The sequence below is a fragment of the Heloderma suspectum genome, chromosome 1 (assembly GCF_057233095.1).
Source record: "Heloderma suspectum isolate Gila_16-S chromosome 1, 16-S_ref, whole genome shotgun sequence".
Lineage (NCBI taxonomy): Eukaryota > Metazoa > Chordata > Lepidosauria > Squamata > Helodermatidae > Heloderma > Heloderma suspectum.
Genome location: NC_139458.1, coordinates 135,211,246 through 135,238,449, shown reverse-complemented (window position 1 = coordinate 135,238,449; position 27,204 = coordinate 135,211,246). Strand labels below are relative to the sequence as shown.

At 43.5% G+C, this 27,204-nt stretch overlaps 1 protein-coding gene across 1 annotated transcript in view; it reads right to left on the bottom strand.

Moving 5' to 3' along the window:
- Positions 1-27,204, bottom strand: part of SYT7 (synaptotagmin 7) — a 283,673-nt gene that overhangs the window by 223,124 nt on the left and 33,345 nt on the right. Inside the window, exon 2 of the mRNA XM_084858651.1 lies at positions 20,242-20,349. Within this exon, the coding sequence (XP_084714777.1) occupies positions 20,242-20,349 (108 nt within the window). The remainder of the gene's footprint in view (positions 1-20,241; positions 20,350-27,204) is intronic.

Here is a 27,204-nt window from a genome sequence, read left to right as displayed (position 1 = left end):
AGGCGAGGCAATTGATGTTCTAAACCAGTACTTGGGCAGGGTAATGGATGTCAGGGTGGAAACTGAGCCCATAGAGCCCCAGAGCAGTTCTGATTCTGAGGAAGAGCAACAACCCGTTGGAGAGGAGCTCGCTCATCTCTCACAGGCACGGCGGCAGGGAGAGATTCCTCCTGCCTACATTCCTGAGAGAGATAGTGACCCTGGCAGTGAGAGAGTGGGGGATGGGGTTTTGCTGGACGCTCAGCACAGACGCAGGGAACGGTGCCAGATGGCAGGCGCCAAGAGGAGGCGCTCTGCTCGCTTGGCGCTAAAACAACGGTCGTGTCCCGAGGACCCAAGGGTAAGAGGGAGGACCTCTCCCTAGCCCATAAGTTCAGAGTCTTCCCGTGGTTCTCCTTCAAACGGGGACCAACTGCCTTACCTGGAGCTTAGGCTACTCTGCTAACTACCCCAGTGCAGTTCCTTGCTTAGTCGCTGGTGATTAGCATCTGAAAGAGTCATTGAGTTGTAAATGGAATAAAGCCTTGGAAAGAATCCTTTTTGTTTGTCTTGAGTTGGCTATTGGAGGGGACTGTAAGAGGCAGCTAGGGCGCTCCTGACAGCGGACTGGGTGAGGGCAAATAAACTGAGACTCAGTCCAGACAAGACAGAGATACTTGTTGTACATGGTTTGTCTGTCCATATAAGTGGCATTCAACCTGTTTTGGAGGGGGTTGCACTCCCCTAAAGGAGCAGGTTCATAGTTTTGGGGTGATCTTATATCCATGATTAATGCAGCCCCAAATAGCATTTGCCTTTTTTGCTGCCACATCACATTGTTGGCTCATCTTCAGCTTGTGATCGACAACAATTCCAAGATCCTTCTCACTTGTAGTGTTGTTGAGCCACATATCCCCCATCTTGTAACTGTGCATTTGGTTTCTTTTTCCTAGGTGCAGAACTTGGCATTTATCCCTATTAAATGTCATTCGGTTGTTTTCTGCCCAGCACTCCAGTCTATCAAGATCACTTTGAATTCTGTTTCTGTCTTCCAAGGTATTAGCTATCTCACCCAATTTTGTGTCATCTGCAGATTTGATCAGCATTCCCTGCACCTCCTCCTCCAAGTCATTCATAAAAACATTGAAGAGCGCTGGGCCCAGAACTGAGCCCTGCTGTACCCTGCTCGTTACCTCTCCCCAGTATGAGAAGATCCCATTGATAAGCACTCTGAGTCCAATTCCGTAGCCAGCTGTGGATCCACCTGATCGTTGTTTCATCTAGCCCACTTTGAGCTAGTTTGCTTATCAGGATATCATGGGGCACTGTGTTGAAAGCTTAGCTGAAGTTGAGGTATATGATGTCCACAGTATTCCCACAGTCCACAAGGGAGGTTACCTGAGCAAAAAATGAGATCAGATTCATCTGGCAGGATTTGTTCTTGACAAATCCATGTTGGCTTTGAGTAATCACTGCATTGTTTCAAGGTGCTTACAGATGGACTGCTTTATCATCTGCTGTAGAATTTTCCCAGGGATTGATGTCAGACTGACTCGTCTGTAGTTCCCAGGTTCCTCCTTTTTACCCTTTCTGAAGATAGGGACAACATTAGCCCTCCTCCAGTCATCTGGCACTTTCCCCGTCCTCCATGATTTCTCAAAGACAATAGACAGTGGTTCTGAGAATTCTTCTGCCAGTTCCTTTATTACTTGAGGATGCAGTTCATCTGGCCCTGGAGATCTGAGCTCATTCAAAGTACTTAGGTGCTCCTTGACCATATGCCTATCGATCTCAAGCTGCAATCCTGCCCCTTCAGCCTGTACTTTGCCTTTGCCAGCGGGGTCATAGAAGACCCTCTTTTGGGAGAAGACTGAGCCAAAGTAGGAATTGAGAACCTCTGCCTTTTCTTTGTCATCTGTTATCATTTTCCCATCCTTATTTAATAGTTGAACCACCATTTCTTTCCTCTGCCTTTTAATATGAATGTATCTGAAGAAAGCCTTTTTGTTGCTTTAAGCATCCCTCGCTAACCTCAGCTCGTTCTCAGCTTTAGCCTTCCTGACACCATCCCTGCAATTCTGTGCTACCTGCCTGTACTTTTCCTTGTTGCTTGTCCTTCCTTCCACTTTCTATATGTATGCTTTTTTGTTTTCAGGTCATCTCTAAGCTTTTTGTGAAGCCACATTGGCTTCTTCTGTTGTCTTCCACCTTTTTATCTTGTTGGAATTGTTTGTAATTGTGCCTTGAGAATTTCCTTTTCTAAAAACTCCCACCCATCTTGGACTCCTTTTCTCGTTAGCGTCGCTTGCCATGGGACCTTACTGATCATTGTTCTGAGTTTATTAAAATTGGCTTTCCTAAAATCCAAGGTATGCGTTTGGCTACACTCGGCTTTTGCTTCCTTTAGAATCAAGAACTCAAGTATAACATGGTCGCTTTCCTCCAGAATTGCTGTAACTGCTACTTTATCCACTAAGTCATCTCGGTTGGTTAGGAACAAGTCAAGGATAGCCAATCCTCTAGTTCCTTCCTCTACTTTCTGTAGGAGGAAGTTATCCGCAACACAAGTCAGGAATTTCCTGGAGGGGCCATGTTTTGCAGAATTTGTCTCCCAACAAATATCAGGGAAATTGAAGTCCCCCATTACTACTACATCATGCTTCCTTGAAACATTGGCTATTTGCTTTTCAAAAGTTTCATCCTCGTCTTCTCCTTGACTGGGTGGCCAGTTGTTGACTCTGACCACCATGTTCCTTTTATTCTTTGCTGCATTTATTTTAACTCAGATGCTCTTGATGGGGCTACCAAGCTTATCCTCCTGTATTTCTGTGCAGATATAAGTATTTTTAACATATAGTGCAACCCCACCTCCCTTTCTGTTCCTCCTGTTCTTTTTGAACAAGTTATATCCTTCAATTGCTGTATTCCAGTCATGACAGTCATCCCACCAAGTCTCAGTTATACCTATCAAGTCATAATTTCCCTCCTATATTAAGAGTTCAAGTTCGTTCTGTTTGTTTCCCATACTCTGGGCATTAGTACATCGAAGACCACGTGCTTCATAGTCTGGCTTTCTTCCTACATGTGTCTGAAGACTATTATTGGGCACTATTAGAACTGTTCTCTCCATTGCGGTTCATGAGCCTTTGTCCATTGTTACCCCCAACTTTACGTCTTCCTTCCCTGCAGGATTCAGTTTAAAGCCCTCCCGATAAAGTTCTTCATGCTGTGGCCAAACACATTCTTCCCAGCCTTTGTGAGGTGCGACCCGCCCCTTGCCAACAGTTCATCTTCCAAGAAGTATAGCCCGTGGCCCCAGAATCCAAATCTCTCTCGTCGGCACCACCTTCGTAGCTTCGAAAATTCCACAATGTTATGGTCTTTTAGCACAAGGTGAAGATCTTTTTATTTTCCCAGGGATTTTAAGAACTGTATTTAGTGCTTTTGGATCATGGCACTTTTATTTTGCTGCTGGATTTTGCTTTGGTTTTATGTGCTGTAGTGTTTTTACTCTTTGATGCTGGCTTTATTTTAGTTTTATTATGTGCTGTCAGGGCCAGCACCAGATTACAGCAGGGCCTTGCCATAGCGCTGCCCCCCTCCGCCACTGCTGAATGCCCCCCACGCCCCCCCTTCCTCTGGTTTTTTTGTACCTGGTGGTGAGCTGCAGCAGGGATGCTCCTCCTCCTCACCTGGCTGCCCCTCTGGCAATGCACTGCGGCACCCAGTCAGCTGAGCCTGCAGCCTCATGGCATGCAATTTTGAATTCATTTATTTTTTTAAACTTAGGTTTTGAATAGCAGTAATCTCAACCAACCAGATTCTGTTTTGGGGGAGGTCATGGCCAATGAGGGCACAGGAGCAATATAAAGACCACCCTGTGCCCTCATTTACTGTGTCCCCCCGCCCCCAAGACAGCATCTGATTGCTTTAGATTGCTGCTACTCAAAAGGTAAGTAATTTTTTTTAAAAATTGGGGTGCCACACTTTATTTAAAATATTTCTTGGCTGCTTGTCAAAGCCCTCCCAAGGCGGTGTACAACAATAAAACACATAATAAAAACCAATGCAGCAATAAAAGCAATAAAAAAATAAAAACAGTAAAAACACAATAAAAACAGTAATAAAATCAGCAGCAAATATTCTAAAAAAACAACAAGCACTAGCATAACATAAAACTGACAACAGGCAACTGCAGCTATAACCCCGTCTGATAACATATAATCAGGGGAAGGCCAGAGTAAAGTAGTAAGTTTTCAGGGGACTGGCAGGTTTGGCCACGGTGCATCCTTTTGCCTGTGGGGCCAGCCAGGAGGATGGCAGCAGCTGTGGCAGGCCCAGGGGCAGGGGCAGAACTGGGCCCTTCTGAGCCTCTGGGCCCTTGGGCAGTGTGCAATGTGCAAAATGAGCAATGTTTTAATTCATTGTTTTATTGTTTGTATTTTATGTTTTTAATGGACTGTACACTACTCAGATAACTTGGGTTACACAGGGCAGTTTAACAGTGCAATAAATAAAAACATAAATAAATGCCAGCACTAGACCTTTTAAGGGTGGGTGAGCAAGGCTTCCAGCAATCAGGGGGCAATAAGTAATTCAATGATCTGTATAGCTCAGAGATGGGGAACTTCAGGCCTGAGGGCCAAATCTGCGTGCCCAGGGGCCCAAGTCAGCCCTCTGGGCTTCCCCATGCTCCCTTCTCCTGGCCCTATCCCTTTTTACTCAACCTCCAATCGTTTGGTGGTTTCCCAGCTTTTGCACAGTTTTTTCCCATTCTAAAAGGTTGAAATGCCTCTCCTAAAGCTTGGTTACTGGAAATAAAAGCTTTGAGCTAAAATATGCTAGTATTTTGGAATCTGGGACCCCACTTCCTTTGCCTTCAGACCCACCCACCACTGGAATGAGGCCCCCCCCCATTGCTTCTCCAAAGCTGAATTCAGCCCTCAGGCTGAGAGAGGTTCCCCACCCCTGGTATAGCTCCTAATTACTAGCAAGGGCAAAATAAATAATGTAAAACATGTCAATTTGCATACTTTGCTCTCTCTTTTTTCTTTAGGCAGATTTAGATTTTCTTGGTGTAGAATTTAGTTTTGTTTTCTTTTAGCTGACAATAACACAGCCCTGACTAGACTGTAGCAGAGGTGTTGTTGTTAGAAAACAGATATCTATACAATTATACATCATTGCTTCTTGGGGCTGCTGGATTCTACCATGTTCCAATGCTAGAACCAGTATTGTGCAATACATTAAACTATGCTGCTTCTTTAGTGTGGGAAATTTAAACAAAAAGCGATCTGAATACAGATATGCCCATGTCTCACTACTGGCCTTGACTTAGAGTGTGTCTTAATGCTGGAAGGCCCTAGAGGCTGCTTGCCAGTTCTGGCCCTCTAAATTCTGCTTCCTTATTTGCCAAGCCTGTCCCAATAAATCTGTGTATATTTTTAGGTTTCAGCTGGCACGCTCTGAATTTACATCTTTCACACCTGTGCTAGCTCAGGAGTAACAAAACACAGCAGCCAAACTCCACTCAGTATAATGTGAAGCCAAACAAAATACACCCTAGCAGCTCCAGAGATGACTGCAAATGGGGTACATGCAAAAGAGAAGTTATTTGGGAAAGAAATTGCTGATCATCTCATTTCCTTATGTGCACGTGCATGTAGGTGTGTGCACCTGTGTTTATATTATTTCATATGCTCTGTACCAACACACCTAAATAATTTAAAACAGCAATTAGCTTTATGCAAGAGCACTCGTAGCATCGTCACCTCAAACAACAACTCTAAAGGCTAAGAAGAATTTATTAGGCCAATTCCAAGGTCACAAAATACTACACAAGTTTTCGAGTTCTGCAGAACTCTTCATCAGGCAAGATGGTAAACAAAGCAAAGAGGATTCAGGGAGGGGAAAGTCCCCCCCCTACTTTTGAACAGTATTTTGTGACCTTGACATCAGCTTAATAAAGGTATTATGGTTATATGGAATCTGGAAATTTTCTTCTTGAATTTTTCTGAAGACAAGCTATTGAGGAACCATGTACTGCTGCATGGTGTTTGTATGAACTTTTGGAATATGTGTGCGAAGATAAATGCTGCCCTTACCCTTCCTGTACCCAATAGTTATTATGCTATAATGTGTTTAGTTGCAGGAGATACAGGTTCAGATTTCTGCTATGCACCTCTTAGGGCAGCTTTGGCAAGTTCTCTCAGGGTAGATGCAAGAACAAAATAAACATTTAAAACACATTTTCAATAGCAAGTGCATTATTTTCTAAAAGTACCCTAGTTAACATAAATTACCATAATTAATAAAAATGTCTTTATGCATGCCTATTTTCAGGTCACTGCCTCAGTTTCTGATATACCCATGCAGTCATTGTGGGCACATGTGTGGATTTTCAGTTTTAGGGGGAAATCATATTTTTAAGACGGATCTTTCCTGCAATAGTCTAAGGTATCTTCGCAGAATCAGTGCAAGGGTCACCATGTCTCTATCTGTGGCCCATCTTCATAAAAATCTCTCCTAAAATTTCTTTGAAATAGTCTGGCAGTGCAACTACAACTCCACAAAAGATGCAGAAAGTTAGCATTTGGAAGGCAACATTTAAACTAATGTTTGTTATTTATCTGATTTAAAATAAAGGGCATAAGGTACTATTTTGCACTGAGCTTCTTGCAAGAATGGTAAAGAACTTAGTACCTGAGTTGTGAGAGCAAATTTATGGTACAGACATAACAATATAGAAATACTCCTTCTAGTAAGAGAAAATGCTGATGGCTCAGGAATGGATATGATGATGGGTCACATAAATGGGAGTCATGCAGCGGGTAAGCAGTGGCACATTAGGTAAAATTAGGTAATTTTTGACTCTGGACAATGGTCTTACTGGGATGTGGGGGCTCTTTAGATGATAATGTGTATTACTTAACTTACTTCAACATAGGTAAGTCAGTCCTGCTGCATTGCACTCCCTGCTCATACTGCAGAATGGGCCCTGGACCTCTGCTCCAAAGTTCTGCCCTGACAACACCATTCTGGGTAAAGGTGTGAGCTGTGATGTCCCCTGTCCAAATCTCTGCTCAGCCAGAAACTCCCTGGTGGGACCTTCGGCAAGCTGCTGTTGCCTCAGCCCTCTGCCCTCATCTGTAATAGGAGGATAATAATACTGGCCTACCTTACACAGTTGTTATAAGGATCATCAAGATAATGTAAGTGGAACACTTGAACTGTGATATATATAAATGCAGAGTATTCTTATTTTTTAGTAGAAATATGATCTGTCCCTTGCTGTTTTCTAGGGCAGATTCCAACAGCTAATCTTCCTGTTTCTAATGTCCCTATACACCTGACTGAAGAGCTAGGCAGTGTAAAGCAGAGCATGGTGAAGGGAGGGTTAGATGACATGTCCACTACTCATTCTGAAGGCAGAAATACAGGTCACTAGGCCTCTTGGATTTCCAGATAAGGCAGTAGAGGGAGACCTCTTGGGACAAGAGTTTGAGTGACAAGAGCACCAAGCCATATGTAGTACGATGCAGCATAAGGCCATGCAGAGTAGCAGGGGGTCCACACAGTCACACAATCCAGGGAGCAGCTTCAGGCAAGCAAAGGCAGCTGCAGTCTCCTCCTTTTTTCACTCACCTACTACTCCAGCCTTGCTGAAATGGGGTGGGGGTGGGGCTTGCAAATGCAGGACATAGTAAAAGGTATTTTACCTGAGCTCAACAAATGACAGAGGCACAAGTCCCTCCCTCCCTCCCTCGTAGAAACAAGTCTGGACGAGGCCAAGTGCTCTTTTCCCTTGGCTGGTGTGTGTGTTTGCCAGAGGAATAATTAGAACAAGCTCATTTGTGTTCCCTCTGCCATGGGGACACAGAGGGCAGGTGGCTTATACAATGCAGTTAACTCTTTAATTGGACATAGTAGTCTCTCACTCCTGTCCCTTTTCATCACCACCAGGGATACTGATTTGCCTCATCTACCACCAGCGCCTCTTTCATCAGCACCATTTGTTGTGCTGCACCCTGGCTGTCTCATTCATTCTGTCCCTAATATTTCTCTCCATTCTAAAGACTAAAGCTCCACATACACTCCTTTATCATAGGACCAAGGCACACCATCCATCCCCCAAGGGGAATCTCATACACATCTCTTACCACCTCATTTGTACTCAGCCACCTGTTTCCAGGCATCCCTCAGCCCCCAGAAAACTTGCCTGCATTACTAGGATAAATTATTTCCCCTGTTCCTCAGCTGCACCACTGCCTAATGGCTCCTCAGCCAGAATATCCCCCTCTCTGAAAGAACAGCTGTTCCCAACCTCCCATCCTAACAGGTACACAGAAAACAGTATTCGTTGGCCATGCTGGTAACCTTTGTTCTCAGGCTCATATGGATCTCTTCTTACGCTTTCCTTTCTATTTGCACTGGAACCTGGATTCCTGTTTTTAGACACTTTCTTTCTCCAGCCGCCCCTTTCTCAACAAAGGTTGCTGTGCAGAAAAGAGAGGAAAATTGGCCTTGATCCTGCCAAATTTGCCGGAAATCTGGGGATCCTGGCCACAATTGTGGTGGCCCAGTGGCTAGAGCAGGGGTGGGAAGACTTCAGGCATGCAGGATCTATTTTGTTTTTTGCCTAGACTCTTGAGATCCATCAACTGGAGTCTGTTGCAGAAGACACACAGCTAGAATTGAAGAATTCTGAGCCCAGGAATTTGTTTTTCGTATCAGAAATGAATGCAACTCACAGTCCTTCTTCTGCACAAAAATCCACCCTTGGTTCCCATAAATTTTCTTCATTTCAGCAGTACAATTAAGCGCAGGGAGGAAGGAGTCATTTAGTTGCTGCTACTGTTAAACCACTCGGAGTCAGAAATCTTTGCATATCTTTTGCAATTGACCGAGAGATCTTCCAATAGATCCAGATCTACCTTTTGCCCACCCCTGAGCGAAAGGTAGAGAGTTGGCTTGCACTTGGATACACCTAGAATGAAGTCCCACCTCTACCATGATTTTGTTTTGTGGCCTTCAGTAAGTCAGTATTTTTTCATCTCGGTTCTTGAGCTATAAGTGAGAATCATAGTGACCTGTCTCACAGGGTTGTCATAAAGACAAACAAGAAGCATTTAAAATGTTTTAAAATGTGCTAAATGCATCAAGGTTCTACAGCAGGCATGGATAGAGGGTCCGGGGGTCAATTTTCCACCCCCCCCAAATGCACCACATCCCACTGTCCCCACCGCCAAAATCACTGCTGCTGAATTGCAGCCAAAATTCGGCAGCAATTAGCAGTAGCAAACCATCTTCCTTTTCACGTTAAAAAAGGCACATGGGGAGCACACACCTTATTTTAATGCATAATCATGTTCCCGGAAGTCTATTCGGTGGCAGCAGTGACTTGGGGGGGGCGCACAAAAAGCGTGGGGGGAGCGCACGTTGCCCAACCCTGTTCTACAGTCATGTTAAGCACTCTCTAGTACACTTCCATCTGGGAACTCTATCTGAGAGTGTGGAGCTCTGAAGAGCTGGTTGTATGAAAACAGTATCACTTTTCTGTCTCTTGGTTTCTTTGCTCTGTGGATATTCACACAAACATTGCTTTAGTCCTTAGTCAAGTCCACAAAGACCAAGGCTCTAAAAATTCCACTGACTAGTTTCTGATGAACAACCCCCTCCATATCTTAGATTAAATTATTGGAAGGGATTCATTTACTGTTCTGTTCTTCAGCATTACACTCAGATCTTGGAAGAGCCCTGTTTGCATGGGCTAGCAAAGCTCACTGCTATATAAACATAGGGTTTGCCTTTAATTCAGCAGCAATTAAGGAGAGCAATTAAAGAGATACAAAGGCAGTGCATTGCATACCTATTACAAAAGAATGCCTTGCTAGACTGCAGTGTAGACAAGACCGTCATATCTTTATGGTGATTGTCCCATAGGCCTCTGCTCTGCCATCTTGCCAGCTGGGACTGAATGAAGAACAAGATCAATCAGCATTTCAAAGCAGCCCAGAACATTACGAACATGATTGATCCAGCAGAAAAATGCTGCCAATGCCATGTGGAGCATAGTAAAAACAGCAGCTCAAATAGTTTCCTAGTAAATAAACCAAAGCCTCTGAGGAATCATCATGGGCCAGGTAGCTTCACGGGTATTTTGCAAAGGTACTAGGGTTAATGTCAATCAAAGGAACTACAGTGACTACAAGAGAGTAGGTTCTCCTCACGGCTAGTTCTCTTCAGGAGGCGGGGGGGAGGCATCATTATTCAAGCATTAGTTCAAGACAAGCGTAGTTTGTTGGTACCAGGAAAAAAAAACATGCTACCACCTGAAGCACCAGCACTTTTTCTTGAAGCACTCAAGTTTCCACTGGAAACTTCCCATCATCCAAGTACTGACTAGGCTTACTCTTGTTCAGTTTATGAGAGATGACAAGATCACAGCCCAAGGTAATAAAAGCTGCAGGCATGAGATAGTGTCTGGCAAGTTGAAATGGAGGTCGCACTGAAAACTCTGGATTTCCACTGGTTGTTGTTGTTCAGTCGTGTCCGACTCTTTGTGACCCTATGGACCATAGCACGCCAGGCCTTCCTGTCCTCCGCTCTCTCCTGGAGTGTGCTCAAGTTCATATTCATTGCATCAGTGATGCTATCTAGCCATCTCATCCTCTGCCGTCCCCTTCTCCTTTTGTCTTCAATCTTTCCCAGCATCAGGGTCTTTTCCAGTGACTTTTCTCTTCGCATTAGGTGGCCAATTGCCCCTACCCAATAATCACTGGACCAAAAAAAATGCTCTCAGGTAAGATATGGTTTCCAGAGAGACTCATATAACCTTCTCCTAAAATCTTTTGTTTTTTAAAGCAAGAGCACAGAAGCCTCATCCTAAACTCAGGAGTTGTGGCATAGACAGAAAAGGCCTTATTTAGGCATTACACCTCAATAGGGTATATGTACATGAGTAAGAGGGAGGGGTGGTGCATAACAATCCTACTTCTGACGTCCTCGCATGCGGTGGTCCCATCCCCTCAGTCCCCAACCTCCTTGCGTTCGCCTGAATAGGGTTAAAGTGGTAGTCTGTTTGTAAATTAGCTAAAGGCCATATTAAAAAAAAAAGGAAACTCAAACATACACTACAATAAGATTGTTCAGAAATACTGCAAAGCAAAAATAATGCATAAACATGGGTTTTACATTCAAATAACTTTCTTTTTAAAGGAATGGGGCCATAGCTCTGAGGAAGAATATATGCTTTGTGCATATGTATCCCAAGCTCGATCCCTGGCATCTCCAAGTAAGGCTGGAAAAGACCCCTGCCTAAAATGGTGGAGAGCACCTGCCTGTCTTTGAAGAATGTATAGACAACACTGAGCTGGGTGGACCGACGGTCTGACTCAATACAAGGCAGCTTCATATGTTCAAAAATGCAAGCTCACTTTACATAGGCTGATACATAGGCCAGTATATACATGAAATCCTCAGTGCACAATTTACACCAGTAGTCTTGAATCTCAGGCTTGCAGCCCAAATCTAGCCCACCTGGTGGACAATCTGGCCCTCTGGAGTTCACCAGATAGCCACTCTCCCTTCCCCTGGCCCCATCCCCTTTCCCCCAACCACCAATCATTTCGTAGCGTCCCAGGTTTTGCACATCACCCCACCCCACATTCTAAAAGGCTGAAATGCCTCTTCCTGTGGCTTAGTTACTGGCAACAAGAGTTTTAAGCTAAACTATGCTGGTATTTTGGCACCGTCCCCTTTTGCCTCTGACCCTGCCTGCCCACCACTGGAATGTGGTCCCCAAGAGCTTCTCCAAAATTGAATTTGGTCCTTCGGCTGAAAGAGGTTCAACACCCGTGATTTACATAAAGCAAAATATGACACTAAATCTTTACACTTAAAAACATAATTTGTAGCCCTAATTTTACCAGCATCTACAACTAAAGTGATCCTAATGTCCCTGATAGCCATGATAGTGCGGTCACTGAACTGGAGCCGGACATCCTAGAGAGTGAAGTCAAGTGGGCCTTAGGAAGCATTGCTAACAACAAAGCTAGCAGAGATGACAGTATTCCAGCTGAGCTATTTAAAATCCTAAAAGATGATGCTGTTAAAGTGCTGCACTCAATATGCCAACAAATTTGGAACACTCAACAGTGGCCACAAGACTGGAAAAGGTCAGTTTACATTCCAATTCCAAAGAAGGGCAATGCCAAAGAGTGCTCAAACTACCGTACGATTGCGCTCATTTCACATGCCATCAAGTTGATGCTCAAAATCCTACAAGCTAGGCGTCAGCAGTGTGTGAACCGAGAACTACCAGAAGTACAAGCTGGGTTCCGAAGAGGCAGAGGAGCTAGAGATCAAATCGCCAACATTCGCTGGATCATGGAGAAAGCAAGAGAATTCGAGAAAAACGTCTGATTCTGCTTCATTGACTACGCTAAAGCCTTTGATTGTGTGGTTCACAACAAACTGTGGCAAATTCTTAAAGAGAGGGGAGTACCGGACCACCTTACCTGTCTCCTGAGAAACCTGTATGAGGGCCAAGAAGTAAGAGTAAGAACTGGACATGGAACAACCGATTGGTTCAAAATTGGGAAAGGAGTACGACAAGGCTGTATATTGTCACCCTGCTTATTTAATTTATATGCAGACTACATCATGAGAAACGCCGGGTTGGATGAATCACAGGTTGGAATTAAGGTTGCCGGGAGAATTATCAACAACCTCAGATACGCAGACGATACCACCGTTTAGAAGATCTAAAGAGCCTCTTGCTGAGGGTGAAAGTGGAGAGTGCAAAAGCTGGTCTGAAACTCAACATTAAAAAAACTAAGATCATGGCATCTGGCCCCATTACTTCCTGGCATATAGAAGAGGAAGAAATGGAAGCAGTGACAGATTTTATTTTCTTGTGCTCCAAGATCACTGCAGACGGTGACTGTAGCCATGAAATTAAAAGACACTTGCTCCTTGGGAGGAAAGCTATGGCAAACCTAGACAGCATAGTTAGAAGCAGAGACATCACCTTGCCAACAAAGGTTCATATAATCAAAGCTATGGTTTTCCCAGTAGTAACGTATGGCTGTGAGAGGTGGACTATATGGAAGGCTGAGCGCCGAAGAATGGATGCTTTCAAACTGTGATGCTGGAGAAGACTCTTACGAGTCCCCTGGACTGCAAGGAGGTCAAATCAGTCCATCCTAAAGGAAATCAACCCTGACTGCTCATTGGAAGGACAGATACTGAAGCTGAAGCTCCAATATTTTGGCCACCTAATGCGAAGAGAAAAGTCACTGGAAAAGACCCTGATGCTGGGAAAGATTGAAGGCAAAAGGAGAAGGGGACGGCAGAGGATGAGATGGCTAGATAGCATTACCGATGCAATGAATACGAAATTGAGCACACTCCGGGAGAGAGCGCAGGACAGGAAGGCCTGGCGTGCTATGGTCCATGGGGTCACGAAGAGTCGGACACGACTTAACGACTGAACAACATATTCCCCCCTCCTCGCTCACCCTTTTAATAAGCTGAACAGCTGCAAACAGTGTAAACTTTCCTCATAGGGGAGTTGCTCCAGACCCTTAATCATTTTTGTTGCCCTTTGATATACTTGGATTTGGTAGTTATAGAATATATTCGCTGGCTGAAGGCTCAGATGCTGGAAAAACATATACTCACGGCCTTCCCAGATTAATTACTCAGCTTCTAACACCTTTTCTAATTTGTGCAGTATTAATGTTTACTGATGGGTCAATGAGTAAAGAAGGTTTTCCAGGAGTTGTTTAAGAGAAAAGAAACTTGGTTGGATTGCAAAGTAATATTAGGAGGAATTTGGAACTTTCTGGAATACAGTAAAGAATATATCACTATCCCAAGAATCTCCTTACATTCCCAGCTTCAAGTATCCTTTACCATTTAGAGATTGCCCTGTAACCTCATCCCCAGATTTCCCTTCCCCTGTTATTTCAGCTTCAAAGGAGAATGGAGATTTGACTTCAAGGGCCTATCTACATGGCAACGGAATGAGAAGTGCTTTTTGGTTAGATCCAGATTTTCATGAAATTGCTTTCATCCGTCAGGGGCATATCAAGCGAGAAAAGTGGCATATACATTACCTAAAAACCTGCTTTCCTAGGTCACACAGCAGTTGAAACCTCCATACTTGGAGGTTGTGTGACGGAGTAGAACAGAACATCATCAACCCAGTAGGTGCTGCTCAGCGAATGAGAGTGTCTTGTTCCCTGACTCTGTCCACACTCCCCTGCTCAGGGAAGTTTATTGGAAGCGCTGAATTAAGCCCCTGTAATTTACCCCACACCTCTCCCCTCTCATCTACCAGTGGGATATTGTGAAAGATTAAAAGATACTGCACTATTGTGAATGGGAAAAACAGGCGACATAATCTGAATGGGTTAAACAGCTACTGCGCTATTGTGAATGCTTGAAACAACTGTACTGTGCTACTATGAATGAGAAAAATAGGCTATATACTGTGAATGGGTAAAGCAGCTATTGCACTTTTCTGAATGATTTAAACAGCCCTACTGTTCTATTATGGATGGGGAAAACAGGCTGCATAATGTGAATGGGTAAAGCAGCTTCTGCGCTAGGCTACAAATTGTGAATTGCAAAACAGCCCTACTGTGATACAGTGAAAAGATGAAAGAGTGTGAAGTTGTGCTAGGCGGGAAAGAAAGCCTGTATCCAAAAGCACCCTACTACGAATGGGGGGGGGAAATGGAATAGGGGGAGAAAATGGGGCAGCCTCACCCGTTGGCTATGTCACTGCCAGGTCACAAAGGCACATCCAGGATTTAATGCAGGAGGACGGGGCATAAGAAAAACAGCCACACTAAAAGGACTTTCTGAAAATGTGCCTTTTCCAGAGGGAAGCTGTGGGGTTGCTGTGGATTGGTGATTACATCATCTGTAGTGAACGATCCTGATGTGCTCTCACTCCACACTAAATCAGCCATGTAGATTGGGCCCTAGTTCAAGAAAATCAGACTCAGATGTATCCATTCATGCTACTTCTCCCAAGTGTGACCTCAAAATATATTGCCATCGGGCACAGGCAAACTGGTGGCTCTATAGATTATGTTCACCACAGAGATATCCAGAAGCATGAGTTATTTTTTCCCTCATGTTTCAGAATAATAAAGTAGCTAAAAACTTTCAAAGTTATTAAGAGAGTTATATTTCAAATATAATCAAAGTTATATTTCAGAATCTTCAATTATCAAAATAATTAATAAAACTAAAATAAATTAACTGATTGCCAGCAGAAAATGACAGATAGTTAAATAAACCAATGATCAAAGCAACTCAAACAATGCACCCAAATAATATTTTAAAAATACATTTTCTTCCTATAGAATACAGCAGCTCGGTCAGTAAAAATTGAGATCAAATAAGAAACAGCCAATTTCTAATCAGAGAACCATTTATTGCTCCAAAGTTCAACCTCCAAAACCATCACAAAGCTTTATTTTATAGTCTTCAGCATAGCTCCACCCTTTTCAAACTAGCGAGAGACCTCTTACCAGCAGCAAAACCAACAAGCAACTGGCAGTATGTTTCAGTATAGAAACATACTTGTATCAGTTACAGAAATATGATTAACACTTTGTTTTGGTTTTGTTTCCAAACCCCAGATGACTATGATGTTACTAGGTCTCAACTGTGAAATATATCCTATTAATGGAGGGAGGGCCTTTTCTTAAGAAAGCTGTTTTTTAACTAGATGCTTGTACTCAGATCCATGCAAACACTAGGAGACTTACTTCCTCTGTAAGACACAGAGAAACAAAAACCAGCTTGCAGTGGACGTTTTGGTACTAAGTATCTACCCAAGTCTTGTACCACATTCTTTCAACCTATAATATCTGAAGTTATGATAGCTATAAACTTAGGCAAGATATTTAAGACTGGGGCCAGAACCATGGAATATCCAGGCAAACTCAGGAGTAAATTATTAAAAACTATTTATCAGGCAATAGAAGGCTATCAACACATCAATAAGTGTGTAGAAAAATAGAATTAAGTAAATATATTTATTTACTACACTTTGCCATGAGCAAAGGGTGCTTCTAGACAGAGAGTGCCTAGTGCTACCAGTGAGAAGGGATGGTGCAGCTATTCCACATTTTAACATATTTTCTGCAGTAAGAGAAAAGGCAGAAGAAGCAGTGGGAAAATAGGGGAAGGTTATGAGTTGAAGACGATGACTTCTGGACACCCCCCCCCCATAAAATTCTGTGAATGAGGCAGGGTAATGACACAATAAAAGCCTTATCTGAAAGCACCCTAAAATATTACAAGAGTTTCTATAGCAAGGTACAAAGTTCTTGAGTACAGTAATATTATCAACAAGCATAGAGCAGCCATTGCAATTGATCCCATGACAGAAATAAAAAATAATTAATCTCATCTACTTCAAGCAGCAGCTTGAGGTTTCAAATACAGAGGACACAGCCTCTTTTTAAAAGTAACAACAGAAGCAGGTAGAGAAGAATCACAAAAGCTATGTAGCTTTTAGACAGTTGTCAGATTCCTGTGGGCTGTTTATAGTAATAACCATTTCCTACAAGAGAAATATCATTAACACAGGTAAACCATTTAGGAAGGGTAGCAGACACGAAGGCTCAAAAGACAGGTTTCTCCTCAGCAGGGCTTGTCTGCTATGGTTTAGTTTAGCAATGAAAGGAGCAATAGCAGTTGAAGGGCAAGTACATATCGAGCAGATGTTTTCAATAGGCCTTCTGGCTGCAGAACAGGAGTGGGCAACTCGTGGCCCTCCAGGTGTTTTGGCCTGCAACTCCCATCATCCTTCACCACTGACTATGTTGGTTAGGGCTGATGGGTTTGTAGGCCAAAACATCTGGAGGGCCACAAGTTTCCCACCCCTGCTGTAGAACAAACCCAATGGGGTTGTTGTTCTTTCGCCGGAACACTTTGATACTGGGATGGAGAATGAACCGTTAGTTTCAAAGCTCAATCCAATTTTAAAGGTAAAGGTAAAGGTGTCCCCAACCAGTCGTGTCCGACTCTAGGGTGTGGTGCTCATCCCCGTTTCTAAGCCGAAGAGCCAGCGCTGTCCGAAGATGCTTCCGTGGTCATGTGGCCAGCATGACTGAACACCGAGGTGCACGGAATGCTGTTACCTTTCCCGCCGAGGCGGTACCTATTTATCTACTTGCAATTTCTTGCTTTCGAACTGCTAGGTTGGCATAAGCTGCGACTGAAGATGGGAGCTCACTCCGTCACGCAGCACTCAGGTCTCGAACTGCTGACCTGCTGACCTTCCAGTCTGCAGTTCAGCGTCTTAACCACTAAGCCACCGCGGCTCCGTCAATCCAATTTTACCAATATCGTTTTGGAAGGCCAAAACCAGAATGCTCTGGGCTTGCTAACTCTAGAGGCAGATAGAGAATAGTCAAACCATCATAAGTCCCATTTTATCACTGCCTGTTTCTGTTCTTGACTTTTAAAGTCATACTAGGATTAGATCTGAATTGGAGGAGCATTTTGGCTCATTTAGAACAGCTCCTGACTCTATGACAGGGGTGAGTATTTTCTGTATGTGTTAAGTCATTTAGCAGTAGCTTGGATGGTACCAAAAATGGTAAGTCATTACTGAAAATGACCCGGTAGGAGTACCGTTTTCCATCTTTGTTGTGTTAGAGAATCTTTGTTATGTGTTCAGATTCTAAGGATCAAAACAGCTTCCAAGTTAGAGAAGAGTTAGTGTGCGTACCAATTCAGTCATGCACCAAAAGGCAATCACATTGTAAGTTAAGGCACTACCTTAATTTTCACACCCTCTAAGCAGTAAACATTCTACGGTCTCTCTTAATGAAACACAGTTTATCTGCTGCTTCCCAGACTTTTTGCTGAGATCCCCTGAAGTCCAATTCTATTCACCAGCATTTGCATTAGTGTACACACCTATAAACATAGCCATTCCTCATCCAATTTTTCTGAAATTTTGGCCAGATCTCATCAGGTATATTTCTTCATGCCAAATTTCATACTAATAGGACAATTTGTCATTATGTTGTAAAAATAATTCTGAAGTTTTATAATGGTAGAATGCTGAAAACTCCAGACACCTTACTATATGGCTTCTCCTGTAGCTGTATAAGCTGCCTGGGGCACCCCATACTGATGAGCATCAGGACGGAACCTCACACAGGCAGAAGTAGTGCTGCATGGAATGTATAATAGGAAATAACATGCAACAGAAGAACACAACAATTAAAAGCGTTCCTAGAAGCAAATGATTATGCACATCCTCTACAGCAGATGATAGGAAACAGAAACTCTTCTTTCCTGATAACTATTCATGATCCCTTGGCTGAAAACCTGCAGAATAAGAAGCTAACATGACAGGACTGATGCAGTTCCAAGATTTTACATCCTCAGTCTCCAGGGGGGCTGACTCACTGCTTCTCCTGATCCAACAATACTAGTTCAATTCCTCTAGCCTTGATAGATTTCATGCTCACTTGCTTGCATATACCAACAAGAGACTCTTGTCCTGTGCCAATAATCCTCCTTTTGGCCCATGACACTGAGAATGTTGCCTTGTCAGTACATATATGGAGAACCCACCAAACAATGCAGCCACTGCATACTCACAGCAGAAATGTCTAAACTTTCTGCCCTCCTAGCCTTAGAGGTGGCCCAAGCTCTTCCAGGATCTACTATTCTAGCTTGCTGTTCTGTGCAAATGCTGGGTCACAAATAGCTAATGAAGCATGGTTCGTGTGCTTTCCAGACTTTTGCTGAGAGCCCCTGTAGTGCTAAATCCATTCATCAGCATTTGCAGTAGTACACACCACAAGGAACAGGGAATGAATGAATGAATGAATGAAAGGCAAAAGAAGAAATGAGAAACAGGGTGGTGGCCAGATTTCCTCCACCTCACCCTGTATTGCTTACTGCCCACTGATTTATTACAGAAGCCCTGAACTTGTGCAGCTGCTGTGAACATATTTCTGTCTCAGTATGTCTGTCACACACACACACACACACACACACACAGAAAGAGAGGGAGAAGTTGCAATTACTTCTGGGAAACAGAAGCCACTAGGCTCCATGTTGCTTGGTGTTGACTTTTCTGAGACACCCAAAAATAAACACACTAATTAGAGCATGGTGTTTTCAGCTCCTGCAGATCACTGGTGAGTTTGCAGCCAGGTGGGGTTTGCTTACGCATACTTAAGACAACAATATGCATCAGCACAATGACACAGATATATTGGCACATACTAAACTGTGTGTGGGTACACCTAATGCAAACTACATATCTTTGTGCCTAATTTACATATACAAACCTCCCTGAACTGATGCCCTCTTAGATTTCTGTATAGGTTATCATATAATTTAATTTGTCCTCCTACAGTGTTCTGTTCATAACATATTTATACAGCAATTCATATATCTTACCTTGGCGTACATAAGCTTAGACAAGCCTCCACACCCCTGTATGCAATAAACCTTTCACCAATAAACATACATATGTAGATGTTATACCCAACTGAATAGGCCATCACAGCCCAAGTTAACATTAAGAAACCAACACCTCTCTCTCTCACATGCGTGCATATGCACACACAGAGTTACATATAACACCACAAACTAAAAGCATAAAATCATTTTTCAAAGTACTCTTGCTCTAATACTTTGATTTACATTTGCAAATACATAGTGTGATGAAGACAAGGCAACCACCTCCCTCAGAGGAACACTTTATCTGTAGATCAGAGGAGGGAAATGTGTGGCCCTCCGGATGTTATTGGACTCAATTCCCATCAGCCCTAGGCAGCATAGCCAATAGTGAGGGATGATGGGAGTTAAAGTCCAACAACATCTGGAAGACCACATGTAGTGACTGTAGTAATTTAGAGACATTTCCTTACAAGAAACATTGGGATGGGAATTTGGAGATGATCCCTAGAGAGTGGAGTGAGGGGGTGGAGCCAGGACTGGCTGAGGGAGCTCCAGCAAAGAACTGTTCATTGTTGTAACTCTATTTAATAAAGCCACCATGTTATCTTCTTAAGATATGGACCCAAACTTCTTACATCACATGCTCCCCATCCCTGGCATAGATGGGTACTCTCACGGCGAACACGCTCACCAGAAAACCTACATGAACTACCACCATACATAGTAGAACTCTGGCCCTTGATAAGGCCTTGTCTTGGGCTGCTATGGATGTAGACCAACACATCATTCTTCAACGATGCTCACATAGTCCCATCCCAGAGGCACACGTTTTCTGCTTCTTGTACAGGATGGTAGCCTTGCATGCAGTGCTGTCGACTTGGGTGTACCTTTGCAATCCCCAGGGGACTTTGCCTGTTGAGGAAGCAACAGGGAGACAGAGGCTGACAAGGATAGACTCACAGGGAGCAGAGAATCAGCTCACGCTTGTCCATTCGGGTCAATTTCAAACAACTGTCACTAAAGCTCAGGTAACTTCAAATGCATCTTTAAAGCTGAGAGAACACTTCAAAAGAAAGAGCTTTGATCTACAGCACTGGGTATGCCATATGCTTACCAAAGGCAGTTGTTGCAACCGACAGCCTTCTCCTGAGGACAGAGGAGGCCAGCCCATGCAACTGACGGCGCCAAACAAGGAGCCCAGCGCAAGGCCAGGCCAGAGCAGCCCAGGCAACAGCTACGAACACCAGCAAGAGGAAGCTATAGCAGTGTGCATGCTTAAAGGTGCAGTATAACACCGGTCACAGAGCCAGTGGAGACTACAGGAGACAGATAATGGGAGTGGCAGCCAGCAGACAAAAAAGGGAAACGTGAAAATTGCAGTAGGGAAAAAAGGCAAGACAGCCACTAAGAAGTGGAGCGAAAACAGTAGATGGAAAGGGTGGGAGTCTGGAGCAGCACTTATTCAGTGCTGTGGGCTGCACTGCAACCTTATGTCATCAAATCAGAGGCCATAGTTATCTGTCTGTTTTTTGTTTTATGCAATGAATATAATTGGCATATCCTTTTCATGAGCATAGTGGATGCCAAGCTACATTTGCACTACAGCAGACTTCCTCAACCTGGTACCCCCCAGATGTGTTGGAGTACAACTCCCAGCATCCCCAGCCACCATGGCCATTGGCAGTCTAACATATCTGGAAGGCACTAGGTTGGGGAAGGCCATACATATTAGAACTCTGGCCTGGATAGTTAACTCTGACCTGGATAGTCAAAAACTCACTTTGTTTGGTTTTCTGACATTTGTCTTTCCTGTTTTTCGAAGGTTCAATGTCAACATTCATCAATGGACAAATATTACATTCATGTAAAATAAATGAATTAACATACGTACATGAGCAAAGTAAGAAGAAATCCTATTATTATCTACCCTTCTGCTTCCACCCTACTCTGAAGGGTCTCAGTGGAACATCACCTTTAAACTCTAAACTTTAAAAAAGCCAAACTCTATTATTCTACAGTGTCCTTATTCTGAAATTGTTACCCTGAAACAGGGAAAATATGACTCAGCTCTTAAAAATTCTTGTTAGACTGATTTAAAAAATTATGAGAGTAGAAATAGTTCATGGATTTGGACTGCTGCTGCTGCTTCTTTTTACTCCTTTCCAGTCTTTTAGCATTTTCCTACTATACTGTCAAAGTGTCTCTGCAAGTATAAAGTCTAGGAAAACCCAACTTCTTTTAGGATCACAGATGGAGTCCTTGAGATTCTGACAAGTGCCTGCGCATTACATAAAAGTACATAGGGGTTTGGGACAAGGAGCATATCTTGTTGATGCCAACAATGTAACCAGATCTGAAGAAAAACAGTGTGGCGCAGTCAGAGGGGGCTGGAAGAACTAGAGGGCCACTGCCAAAGGCTTCACTGGTTATTTCAAATCAGTATGTAAACTGCAGCTGATCTCTACCAGACCCCCTTCTAACTGCCTGGCTCCTCTGTAACAGGCAGGTTGGTGAGCTAATCACAGCTGAAGGCTCTTCAGATGGACCAGCTTTTTTGTGACAAGCAGGCAACTGAACCAGAAACTGCCAGAGGGTTCATCACTGTTAACACTATAATCTTCACAATATCCCATAGTGCATTACAATATAGAATAACTGATGACTGCAAGAAAGAAGAAAATGTGACTAGACTGGTGGATGTCTGAAAAATGGTGGACTTCTGTAAAATGAAAATGCTAGGGTTCAACTCACAGGGTTGCTTTAAGGATGAGCTAGATAAATATGTCAACCATTCTGCACATTTGCAGTACTACATAAATGCTTAATAATACTATTATTTCAGGGTTCTTCTACTCTCCAGCAGCACGAACTGGGTTCAAATCCTGTCCCATGTGTATATGAAATTTTGCACAATAAGTATTGTCATTTATCTCTCCAAGAACTGACCTTCTCAGTTTTTCTCTCCAATACTGTGAAACCTGCCAAGACAGTAATTCCCAAAGGGTGTGTAAAAAATGCATACAGGCAGGTGCGCGCACACACACACACACACACACACACACAATTCCCCTTCCCTCAGGGCTAATAAGAGAGCAATCCATTTTAGGCCTGCATTCCGATGGATCTTGACTGTGAACTCTTCCTCTCTCTTTATTGGCCCCATGCCTAGTCCCTCTGTGCTGCACAGGGTAGAGATGTGATGGAAGAACAGCAAGGCAGGTGTACTAGCTGCGGGCAATGTTTCCCCACTGCTTCAGGGCAGAAAGAGCTAAAGCTCATTAGAACACTTTGTCTCTCATCCACATGACCCTTCAGGAAAGGCCTTGACATCATGGTTAGCAGGCCTCACCACTACTCCCCTCTATACACACACATACAGGCACACACACCAGAGCCTTCATTACTTTGTGGTGCCTTTTAGTTTTCACTTAAGAAAACCACAAAAGGATTTTCAAAGTGCTGCTCAATGCTAGGGGTCACTGCGGAGCCTCTCATCAATGTTCTTGTGAGCTGGCAGACGACACAATGGGCAGCAGAGTGGGGGAGAACAGAGTCCAGGCTGAGTCAGAAACACAAACCCACTGATCTTTGCTTGGAGTCTTCAACGGAGGCTTTGAAGTCACTGTAGTCAGCCACACTGGACCAGGAATGGTAATGAATAGTTAAGCCCAGCAAGATCGACACAGAGCATTCTTCTCACATCCCTTATCAGTCTATAATTAGACAATAACTGGGCCATATTTAGGAGCCCCTTAGGAGGAGCCCCTTAGGAGGCTCATACTTAGGAGCCCCTTGCAGTTGCTCCTAAGAAAGAAGCAAATGAAGGATACTTCCACACGCCTGCTCTTTATCACCACACTTGCCTCTCAATGTTGCTGCCGCTATTTCTTCAAGAAGTAGTTAATTTCAGTCAAGATTCAGATTCCTTGGGAAACAATGGGGCAGCTAAGAAAAGAAAAGAAAAGCTTCTTGGAATCCTACCAGGAATTCAGAGAACCAGCCCATGTTGCTAACGGGCTAATAAAGATGGCCACATATAGTGTTCTCCCCTACAAATTCTCCAGGATAATGTCTGTGGATGGCTATCAATTCAATTCCTTTGCACAGAAGAAGACTCCCCATTCAGCAGCTATAGCTATTTCCAGATAAGGTTCTCACAGCTCTTAATGGATGTCCCATAATAAATTGGATAGCGCATTGACTTATTGTCCTCTACTGGTTAATTGTCCATTATAATCCCTAAAGAGGTATCAGACAAGGTTAGTGTGTGGTTAGAAAGCATGATGGTTAGAGAGCAGACTTTGAAGGCTCAGCTCCTAGTTTGGACTTGTACAATGATGGTGATGGGCCTCTTGGTCTCTGTGGCTGCAATCTTATCTACACTTATTCCGGAGTCAGCTCTACTTAACTCAATGGGATTTACTTCTAAGCAAGCAGGCATAGGGTTGCACTGCATGTCTAGATGGTGAATTGGTACAGGAAAGGAGTGAACATATGGCTTGGAAATCTTTGTCACCACTGCTGCTCACTTGCCCACTTATGGAACTGAACAGTCCCTGCTGTCCGTATAAAATATTAAATTAAAAGTGGCTTCATCAACAACCTTCCACAGCTCCAACAGCCATTTAAGCCACAAAGCTTTTCCCCCATCAGAAACAAATTTGATCTGAATGGGTACACTGCTAATTGTGTAGTAGAATACAGGCACTTCTTTTACCACTCAGGTTCCAAATCCATCTACTTGTGTCAAAAATCAACACCTGTTCTGCACTTCACAAATGATGGTGCAAACATTTTTTCCTACATGGAGATCCTAGTGCAGGAAAGACATAATGTATGAAGTGGCCCTAAAAGGGGCAAGAGAAGCCTTTTAAGTGACGGAGACCAAGGATATCAATTGTTTTGTAAGCCATCCTTCCACAATCTAGTGCCCTCCAGATGTGCTGCGTTACAACTCCCATCAGCTCCAGCCAGCATGCCCATTGCCTGTGCTGACTGGGGGTGATAGAAGTTGTAGTCCAACACATCTGGAGGGCACCAGATTTGGGAAGGTTGCTCTAAGCAACGAGACAAATGGTATATGGAGGGTGGTGTGTCTCGGGAAAAAGTGAAAGTTTGGAGCAAGAGCTTGAAGAGTTTCTGTTCCATAATTAACACTGCACATTGACAAGAAAGAAAGAGAAGTTGCTTAAACTGTTCAAGAACCACAGATAGAAAGGATGCTCAGGTAATGATGCTCAGAGCCAATGTAAATATTATTTAGAGCTTACCAGTGCAAATACCTGCTTGGAAAAGTGGTTCCTGGTGTGAGCAATGTCACGTAACAGAAGCTACTCTTTGGGTACTTTGACCAGCTCCTTTGATATTACAATGTTCATGTGAGTGGACCATACATACATACATACACACACACACACACACACACACACAGTAGTTCCAAACATCTTTTCTTCCTGAAAACTCAAGGAACCCGCTAAGGGACATGTTTCTCCATCCATTCTGCCTGCTATTGTGATCCTGCCCCACTCCTCCATTAGGGGTCCCAGTTACCAAGAAGGACAGGACTTCTATACCTGTAATAGCTGTGCAGAAGCAGGAATTTCAGCAGATGCAGTCTGTCATGGCAGGGTGTGAAAAGCTGCGACTGCTGGAATTCCCTCTTCTACAGAACTACAAAGAGCCCTGCTGCCCTGTCCTTCTACTCCCCCTATTCCCCCATATATCATATTCATTTTATCTAGAACCCGTCACCAAGCCTGAATTATACACACTTTCCTGAGAGCCAGGCATTTCCCCCCAGCTTCTCCTCACCTTCAACCCAGGCATCCCAGAATAGTAGGAAGCCATTCAGTAAATACTCAGAGCAGCCTCCATCCACCCAACTTCCTTACTGATCTAACTCACAACAGTTGCAAGAAATGAAAGTGGGTGATCATCAGATAATACTGTAACATCACAAGGTTTAACAACTATCAGGAGGAAACACTGACAGCCATGAGCTCTGTTTGAGAAACCACCAAACTGACTTGTTGACAGTGTTCTGTCACAAGACCTGTGGGAGAGTTAAAAAGAAATCCCATTTTACAAGTAACCGTTTTAGCCATGTCTCTGCAAAATCCTTTAAGTATCACTTTTGATATGTTGCTTAAAGCCCACACAGGCTTCCAATTCTTCCTGGTTCTACAGGTACAGGGCCAAAGGAGGGTATGTCTCCATTTCTACCCCTCCGACTGGACCCAGAGGAAAAGGCAAGCAAACAGACAGTGGTGATAGTGGCGAGGAGGTGGGCCCATTCAGTGAGTGGGCCTAAACAGGGCATTTTGTCCCTCAGAATCAGAAGCCAACACTGTTAGCAGCCACTGCACGTGTCCAGGATCTTGCACATCTTTTGGCATGACCAGCTTCCTACACAAACCAAGAGTGTAACACAATGACTCAAGGAGCTCTGTGGTGTAGTCTCAGTTCAAATGCACACAGCTTTTTCTTTGTATAGGCTGGCCAAAGCTGTGAGCCAGCCCTACAGGTTATGCTCAGAGCTGGATTTTGAAGAGAGCTCTTCATGCATGCCAAGTGTATATCAGAAAGTAAGCCCTCCTTACGATTCAGTACCTGTGCAATACACACAGGGGGTAAAACAGCCCGCAGATATGCACGTGTGATCTCGAAGAATCTTCATTAAAATCCATCAACAAATATGGAATGGATTATAGTATCACCAAGGGGTGTAATGATGTTGCCAGACTAAGCAGATTCACATACCAAATCAGCCGAGAATGTTGCAACCCATCTGTGCCTAGCTGGAAGTCTTGCTAGCGCTTTCTTTTGTTGGGCACTGTGTTGAAAAGGATAAAATGAAGATTCCCCCACCCTACCACAAGACCTGTATAAAGAAAAAAAAATCCATATATTTGTAAGCAGTGTATGGTTCTACAATAAAGCTAAATCTATCCTGGAGCAGGAAGAGAGTGATGCACACACATGTACAGGCGTGTGCATTACATCAGAATCAGGAGGGAGGGAGGCAACCTCTAAACATAGATTAATAAATAGAGCCTCATTTGTCAGCCCTAGGTCTATAAAAACACTGCCCACAAATTTACACAGATTGCTCAGAGAAGAGCCACTGACATGATAAAGGATTTAGAACATATAAAGATGATTCTCTGTTGGAGAGAGAGATGGAGGAACACAGGAAGGAACAAATTAACTGGGTCTGTTTGGAAAATAAAAGGCTAAGGAGGGGACTTTAAAACAGTCTTCAGATATATAAAAGACTATTATAAACAAAATGATAGTCAATGGTTCTTTGTAGTCCGAGAGAGAGAGAGAGAGAGAGAGAAGCACCGATAGGCTAAAACAGTCAGAAGAAATATTTAGTTTAAATATCAGGAAGAATTGTGCTAGCCATAAAAAAAAAAACAGTAGTCTACAATTTGGAGCCCTTGTCTTGAGCAGGTTCATTTATTGCACCTGAGGCTTATGGTGGAGTCAGCATGGATGGTGGAGTTCAAATGGAGGACAATCCCATCTGAACTTCACCACCCACTGAAGATAGTACCTCATTCGAACTTTGCAAAATCCCATTGAAGATATATTCCAATATTCCTAATTGTGTACTAAGGCATAATTGGGCCATGCTGGGGGCAAATAAGAGGAAGGTTTGGGGAATTATAACTGTTCTCTCCAAACATTTAGAGGGGTTGCTGCTAAGTAATAAAGCTGAGCCGCATCGCAGCTTCATACACTGTTGGTTTGTCCCTTTAACAC